This window comes from Lemur catta, chromosome 4 (assembly GCF_020740605.2).
Source record: "Lemur catta isolate mLemCat1 chromosome 4, mLemCat1.pri, whole genome shotgun sequence".
Lineage (NCBI taxonomy): Eukaryota > Metazoa > Chordata > Mammalia > Primates > Lemuridae > Lemur > Lemur catta.
Genome location: NC_059131.1, coordinates 31,923,069 through 31,930,594, shown reverse-complemented (window position 1 = coordinate 31,930,594; position 7,526 = coordinate 31,923,069). Strand labels below are relative to the sequence as shown.

Genomic DNA, 7,526 nt, shown 5'->3' with positions numbered 1-7,526 from the left:
CCTACGGGACTCAGCCCCAAGCTCCGGCCTGCCAGCCAGAACACCCTTTGCAAACCAGCCGAGCCGCGCGAACGGTTGCAATATTCTTGCATTTTGCAATTCCCGCGCCCAGTGCAAAACCGAGGGTGGGGGATAAAAGCTCCACAAGTCCGCTCAGGAGGACCGGGCGGGGAAAAACACGTCCGGAGCTGCAGAATCCCGGGCACGTTGAACGTGCTGGGGCTTTCCAACACTGCAGCCCCAGAGGACAAGAGCCACAGCTTCCCGCCGCCACCTAGCAGCACCCATCTGGGCCGAGCTCTCCACGCTGCCCCGGGCGCCCAGGCAGCCCGCCCCGCCCCGAGGCCTCCCGCCCCCTCCCCCAAAGGAAAAAAAAATTGGCGGCGGCCAATGGGAGGCCAGGAAGGCGCCTGACGTCCGCGAGCCGGCGGGCGGCGTTGCCTGGAGACCCCGGCGGGGTCAGCGTTCTGTCCCCTCCCCCGGCGCGCCCGCCCTGCCGCTGCCGCGCTCCCAGGCTCTATATAGGGCGCGCGCTCGCGGGCTGCCGAGTTCCAGCAGTCCGCGAGCTGCCGTCGGCTCCGCGGGGGGGGCGGGCCGGGCACCCCGGGGCGCGGAGCTGCCCTCTTTGCTTCTCTCTCCTCTCCCTCCACTCCGCACTCCAGGCCACCCTCTAGCCAGTCCGAGCCGCTTCCCTTTCCCTCTTTTCTCGCCCCCCAGCAAACTTTCGGTCCCTCCCCGCCCCTCGCCCGTTATTCGTCGTGGCTCGAGCCCGGCCGCGGCGCCCCGAGGGCTCCTCCCGACCTCCCTGCCTGCAGCTCCGACCATTTCGGGACCCAGAAACATGTCGACCACACTTCTGTCCGCCTTCTACGATATCGACTTCTTGTGCAAGGTACGCCGGGGAGCAGGAAGGGAGGAAGGCGGGCAAGCAGAAGCCATTCGAGTTCTCAGACTTTGCCTCTGTCCTTGGATTTGGGGGGGGGCCCTCCCCACCTTGACTTTCGGTCGGGAAAAATCCCGGAGTTTGCAGTAGTGTGTGCTAGCGCCTCGTAGGCGGAGAGAAGGACCGGGGAGGGAGGAAGAGCAGGAGAGAGCTGCTGTAGCTGTTTAGTTTCTCCGCAGCCGACCGCGGCCACGCTGCCCGGGGCTTCCCGGACGGTGTTTGCGCCGCCCACCCCGGCGGCCCACGGGCAGAAGATCACATGTCAAGACCCAGCGCGGCCTGGGGTGGGCGTCCTCCGCTGCCTCCAGCGCGAACTTGCTGCTCTTGCGTGTGCATAGGTGGAGGGTGGAGGCCGACTCGAAATCCGCAAACGGGGGGAAAAAAGAAGAACCAGGCTGGGAGTTCTCTGCAGCTCGCCCCAACACTTCCCTCCCCTTCCGTTTTTCATCCTTTCCCCGCTCCCCTCCCTTTGGCAGACGGAGAAATCCCTGGCCAACCTCAATCTGAACAACATGCTGGACAAGAAGGCGGTGGGGACGCCCGTGGCCGCCGCCCCCAGCTCCGGCTTCGCGCCGGGCTTCCTCAGACGGCACTCGGCCAGCAACCTGCACGCGCTCGCCCACCCCGCGCCCAGCCCCGGCAGCTGCTCGCCCAAGTTCCCGGGCGCCGCTAACGGCAGCAGCTGTGGCAGCGTGGCGGCTGGCGGCCCTGCCTCCTACGGCACCCTCAAGGAGCCGTCAGGGGGCGGCGGCACAGCCCTGCTCAACAAGGAGAACAAATTCCGGGACCGCTCGTTCAGCGAGAACGGTGAGCGCAGCCAGCACCTTCTGCACCTGCAGCAGCAGCAGCAGAAGGGGGGCGGCGGCTCCCAGATCAACTCCACGCGCTACAAGACCGAGCTGTGCCGGCCCTTCGAAGAGAGCGGCACGTGCAAGTATGGCGAGAAGTGCCAGTTCGCCCACGGCTTCCACGAGCTACGCAGCCTGACTCGGCACCCGAAGTACAAGACAGAGCTGTGCCGCACCTTCCACACCATCGGCTTCTGCCCCTACGGGCCGCGCTGCCACTTCATCCACAACGCCGACGAGCGGCGGCCCGCACCGTCGGGGAGCGCCTCCGGGGACCTGCGCGCTTTCAGCGCGCGCGACGCGCTGCACCTGGGCTTCCCGCGGGAGCCCCGGCCCAAGCTGCACCACAGCCTCAGCTTCTCGGGCTTCCCGTCGGGCCACCACCAGCCCCCGGGGGGCCTAGAGTCGCCGCTGCTGCTTGACAGCCCCACGTCGCGCACGCCGCCACCGCCCTCCTGCTCTTCGGCCTCCTCCTGCTCCTCCTCCGCCTCCTCCTGCTCCTCGGCGTCTGCGGCCTCCACGCCCTCGGGCGCCCCGACGTGCTGCGCCTCCGCCGCGGCGGCAGCGGCCGCGGCCGCGCTGCTCTACGGCACCGGGGGCGCCGAGGACCTGCTGGCACCCGGCGCCCCGTGCGCCGCTTGCTCGTCGGCCTCCTGCGCCAACAACGCCTTCGCCTTCGGCCCGGAGCTGAGCAGCCTCATCACGCCGCTCGCCATCCAGACCCACAACTTCGCCGCCGCGGCCGCCGCCGCCTACTACCGCAGCCAGCAGCAGCAGCAGGGCCTGGCGCCCCCCGCGCAGCCCCCGGCGCCGCCCAGCGCGCCCCTCCCCGCCGGTGCCGCCGCGCCGCCCTCGCCGCCCTTCAGCTTCCAGCTGCCGCGCCGCCTGTCCGAGTCGCCGGTGTTCGACGCGCCCCCCAGCCCCCCGGACTCGCTGTCGGACCGCGACAGCTACCTGAGCGGCTCCCTGAGCTCAGGCAGCCTCAGCGGCTCCGAGTCCCCCAGCCTCGACCCCGGCCGCCGGCTGCCCATCTTCAGCCGCCTCTCCGTCTCCGACGACTGAGGCAAGAGGGCGCCAGTGAGGAGGAAGGAAGGGAAGGCCGTTCTGGGGTGTTGGAGGATGCCCTTCGCCACCTCGCCCCTGCTGGGGGCACGGGGTGGGGGGTGACGGGCCTCAGGCAGACTGCGGACCCTACCGAGCACTCGGACTCGAACTCTGTGCTGGGAGGGGCCCCACCCCTCCTTTTTCGGTTTCCTCTTGTTTTGTTTTTTTGTTATTATTTTTATTATTACGAAGTTTCATTCTTGTTGAGCAAAAAAGAAAGCCAACGAACTTTTTGTGTTGATGAACAAAATATTCACAACAGGGCAGTTGTGATGCGAATAGAACAAAAAAACCAAACAAACTTTTTTAGGTCTCGATGAGTTTGGGACTTCAGGAAAAATCAATCCAGCACCAGCAGCTACCAACCACCATTCCATCTCTTCACTTGAAAAGCATTAGTTACAGTCCAGATGTGGGAACTCTTATCTCGAAAGAAGTTCCAATTGTTTCTCAGACCAGTGTAAACAAACCAGCCAACCACCACCTTGCTAAACCTATAAGCTTTTAGAATCCAATATTTCTGCCAAGAATATGCCTTGATAGTACCCCTCAACCCCATAGAGTTGGGGGGGGGGGATTTGTTGTGTTTTTTTTTTTTTGTTTTTTTAACAAAGTTATGTATGTCTGGGGGAAAGAAAAAAAAAACCCTGCATTCCAAAGTTTCATACTGGTTACTGGTTTCATTGCCACCACTTCGTGGATGTTTAGTTTAAAACCATTTTGTCTGCTCTCTGGAAGCCTTGGGCAGAGCTTAGTTTGTAATTGTTGGGGAATAACTGCTGAATTTTTAGCTATTTTTGAGTTGATTCGCACCACTGCACCACAACTCAATATGAAAACTATTTAACTTATTTATTATCTTGTGAAAAGTATACATTGAAAATTGTTCATACTGTATTTATCAAGTATGATGAAAAGCAATAGATATATATTCTTTTATTATGTTAAATTATGATTGCCATTATTAATCGGCAAAATGTGGAGTGTATGTTCTTTTCACAGTAATATATGCCTTTTGTAACTTCACTTGGTTATTTTATTGTAAATGAGTAAAAAATTCTTAATTTAAGAGATTGTATGTAATATTTATTTCATTAATTTCTTTCCTTGTTTACGTAAATTTTGAAAGATTGCATGATTTCTGTACAGAAATCTATCTTGATGCTGTGGAAATAGTTTGAGGAACATCTTATGAGTTTTCTTAGAATGTATAATGGTTGTAGCCCATCCAACTTTAAAGGAAAAAATGACCACATACTTTGCAATCAGGCCTAAATGTGGCATGCTTTTCTAATTCCAACTTTAGCAAAAAATGTTTGCTTATTCCACCAGTTTTACTGTGACATACTCTTGAGTATCAAGACATGTAGCAATAATGGGGGGTAGTCTCTCAGTGCCTTTGGAAGGGCCCGAACTTGCCTTAAATCTTCCTCAACCAAATAAGTATTTTGTTTATCAGTGCTTGAGAGAATCTGAATGTAGGATGGGTTCAACTGCACAAAAGGAAAAGATTTTTACCACTTTTTTTTATATAGATATAAAGTGAAGAGGCCACCTCTTAGCGCTGAAATGGTATGTAGTACATGAATATGCCTTGTTTAATTACAGAAAATTCCCAAACTTGTACTATTTTTTTTTTCCATGTAGAAAGGCAGGAATGTTTCCCAAGCTTTCCTGGACAGCGGATGAATGAGCAGTAGCTTTAGTTTGTTTGTACGTAGGTACAGTTGGAGCACTATGTATGTACTCTCTGGACTACTTTGACAGAGTAGGTTTTTGAATGTAACAAGATAAGTCAACTTGAGTTGTAATATATTTTGGGGAATCAGTTCACTACAAATTGTGACTGTAAACATTGTACTGTAAATGTTTTGTAGTTTTCCCCCAATAAAATTTTTGGGAAAAAAAATGACAACGTGTAAGATAGCTTTCTTTTTAAACAAATGTGTAGCTGTCTAGCTTCCCACTGCCTTGTCAGGCCTCCCGCACATCTTGGGAGGGTGGGGGGAGGTTTGGGAGAACTGGCTGTGCGTCCACTTGCGCCTGTATGTGTTTTATAGCAAGTTCTTTTAGCTGAAAGAAAGTAATTATTCGGACTGTCAAGGGCATTAGTTAGCAGTTCCCTTTGGTAATAAGATGCATCCCAGAGTTGGCTGGCTGGTGGCAGGGCCTGGCGGGAAGGCCTGAAGGGGTGTGGCCCGCCTGTGAGTCACCAGGGCTGGATCACGTGGCTGCAGTGGCAGCTGAAGGTCCGATTTTTCACTGGATCTCCCAGGAAACAACTGTTTGGGTGGGAAAGGGGGGGAGGATCTTTCTGCCAGCCTGTGGCCTGCTTGGCCTAAGTGCTGAGCTGGAGGTAGAAGGCTGTGCCGGGCTTTTCCTGGGTGGTTGAACTGGGGTTTTGCCTGGATTTTGCAAAGGTTGGTTGTGTCCTTGTTCAGAGAGGAGCAGAAGGGAAGGAAGATTAAACAGGTTAAACTTATATCTGGGCGATGTTTGTTTACACAGACAACTTCCTCTGGGAATGAGCACATACAAGTTATTTATGCAAAAGGCATTAGTGTCTGCTTTAGAGGACTCTAAGTAGCCAAAAAGCAAATCCAACCTAGGTCTCTGGAAAAAGGAAGAAAACAAGACTGCGTTGATTTTTTTTCTCAAACAGTTGAACAAAATCTTATTATGGTGACTGGTTTTTCCTAACTTTAAAACAATCACTTTGAAAACAAAATCAGGTTCATTAACTGATTTGTGTTTTTTTTCTTCTCCACCCCCGAGCTCATACAAACACACACACAGTTCAGACACTTTTTCCAAAGTAGGTAAGAGATTTAGCAATAGTTTGCTCTCTCATCTGCAACAGCTGGGCTCTATCAATCCTTGCATCCCTGCGCGCTGGCCCTGCATTAGCCAGGGTCTCCGGTGACTCACAGCTGAGCCGGCAGGGGCCGGGGGGCAGTCTGGTGGAAACACCAGGCCCGGGGCAGCTGTTTCACGTTAACGATGATTGCACTGGTGTTAACTGGAGCGTTTTGGTGCTCGGTGCGCGCTGCCAAAAGGGATGGGGAACAGTTTCAAAGTTCTCCCAGAGGCCAGCCCCTGACTGAAGGCTTCAGCAGCGGGGGAGGGGAAGCTACAAGCCAAGGAGGGCTCAGGCAGGGTGAAGACCCTGCAGGCTCCCGGGCCTCTACACCATAAAGAATGTGCAATGGGGAGGAAAAGTCTAAAATGTGGGGCTATTTAGGCTAAGCTGTATTTCAAAGGGCTTGTTTCCACTTCATTCCAAAACTTATTTTTCTAAACAAGTACTTTTGATCAGCTGGAATGTTAGACTTTTTTTTTATGGGGTAAGCCACATTCATTTTTAAAAACTGGTTTGTTTGAAAGCCCAGCTGCTAGGATCTGAAGTTTTAGACTTTGGGCTCAGTGGAGCATGGAAAGCTAGAGGGGATCGTTCAGAATTTCCTCTTGCCCTGACCAGTGGAGGGTACCAGCTCATTGTCTTTTTGCAGCGGCTGGAAGTAATAGCAAATAAAACTCCACTATGGCTTGGTCACCCTTAGGAACGTTTTCTTGTAAATTAAGGGAAAAGAAGTAAAAGTTCCAAGTAAGGACAAACCAGAATTCCCATCTAGAACTGACCGTGGCTCCAAGCTGGAGCTACACTCAAAGTCCTTTCATAGTCACTTATGAAAGTGAGCCCAGAACGTGATGGTGTTTAGAATGTCTCATAGAGGCCTTTCCACTGGCTTTTTGAACACTAAGGTATTTTTTTAAACAGCCCCATTAATGTGTGCCACCTTCTAAATTATTTCAGAGAAAGGATGTGTGTGTGTACATCTTTTCCACCCCTCATGCTGTCTGAATCTACTGCTGGGTGTGTAAAACTAAAAAAAAAAAAAAACCCACACAAAAACACTATTGAGAAGGCCGAAGCTCCGCACCCGCCCGTGGGAACAGATGGGGGACTGTGAGCCCGGCAGCAGCTCAGGCACCCGGATGAGCAGCCAGGCCTGGTGGCAGAAAAGACTCAGAAACCCCCGGGGTGGACACGCGCTGGGAGGGGCCCGCTGGAGAGCACCAGACCTCGGAAGGTAACCCTCCTCAGGCACCCGCTCTCCTTCAGTTTTGCTTGCGGTGCCAAGTGAGGGCGGATGTCACTCTCACCAAGTTTTCTTGAAACCGGAAGTTGGGTCTCTGCACCTTCCTCGGCCTTGGGATTGGTGGGAGCAGGCGCATGCTGGGCTGAGGCTGGCCAGGCTCACCTCCCATCGCTGTTACCTCATTTAATTGTATTTATTTTTTCTTCCTCACACTCCTGGGGGCTGTGCAGAGCTGTGGCCATCCAGGGCAGTTCCAGTTCTGTGCTGCTGGCCAGGCCAAGGAGGGAGGGAAGCAGGGAGGGGAGGCTGGGGCGGGGCCGGGCCTGGTGCAGGCCTTCCCCAGGCCGGCCCTGCAGGAGGGAGCGGGGCCGCGGGAAGCCACAGCACCTCCGGGGCCCAGCCCTGGCAAGACTGGTTCCCCAGCCTCCCCTGCTGGTCTTTGCTGGACCTGGGAAGTGTGTGTCTGATGGTGTTGTCTCTGGAGGGAGGTCTGTGGGGTGTGCCTCTAAGGGACGGCTATTTGTGTGTGTG

At 54.5% G+C, this 7,526-nt stretch overlaps 1 protein-coding gene and 1 long non-coding RNA gene across 2 annotated transcripts; one reads left to right on the top strand and one right to left on the bottom strand.

The window, feature by feature from the left end:
• Positions 1 to 496: 496 nt before the first annotated feature.
• Positions 497 to 3,921, top strand: ZFP36L2 (ZFP36 ring finger protein like 2). Its single transcript, XM_045549489.1, has 2 exons — positions 497 to 892; positions 1,420 to 3,921. The coding sequence occupies exons 1-2, from the start codon at positions 842 to 844 to the stop codon at positions 2,851 to 2,853; spliced, it is 1,485 nt and encodes a 494-aa protein (XP_045405445.1). The 5' UTR covers positions 497 to 841; the 3' UTR covers positions 2,854 to 3,921.
• On the bottom strand, positions 3,077 to 7,245 carry LOC123636854. Its single transcript, XR_006734684.1, has 2 exons — positions 7,060 to 7,245; positions 3,077 to 5,327 (listed from the first exon to the last, which is right to left on the bottom strand). It is a non-coding gene; the product is annotated as an uncharacterized LOC123636854 (long non-coding RNA).
• Between the last annotated feature and the right edge of the window lie 281 nt (positions 7,246 to 7,526).

Bases quoted from the DNA above. Each gene is read 5' to 3' on its own strand.
- ZFP36L2 (XM_045549489.1), top strand. From the start codon at position 842: ATGTCGACCACACTTCTGTCCGCCTTCTACGATATCGACTTCTTGTGC. The intron at 893-1,419 runs GTACGCCGGGGA...TCCCTTTGGCAG, and splicing joins ATATCGACTTCTTGTGCAAG to ACGGAGAAATCCCTGGCCAA.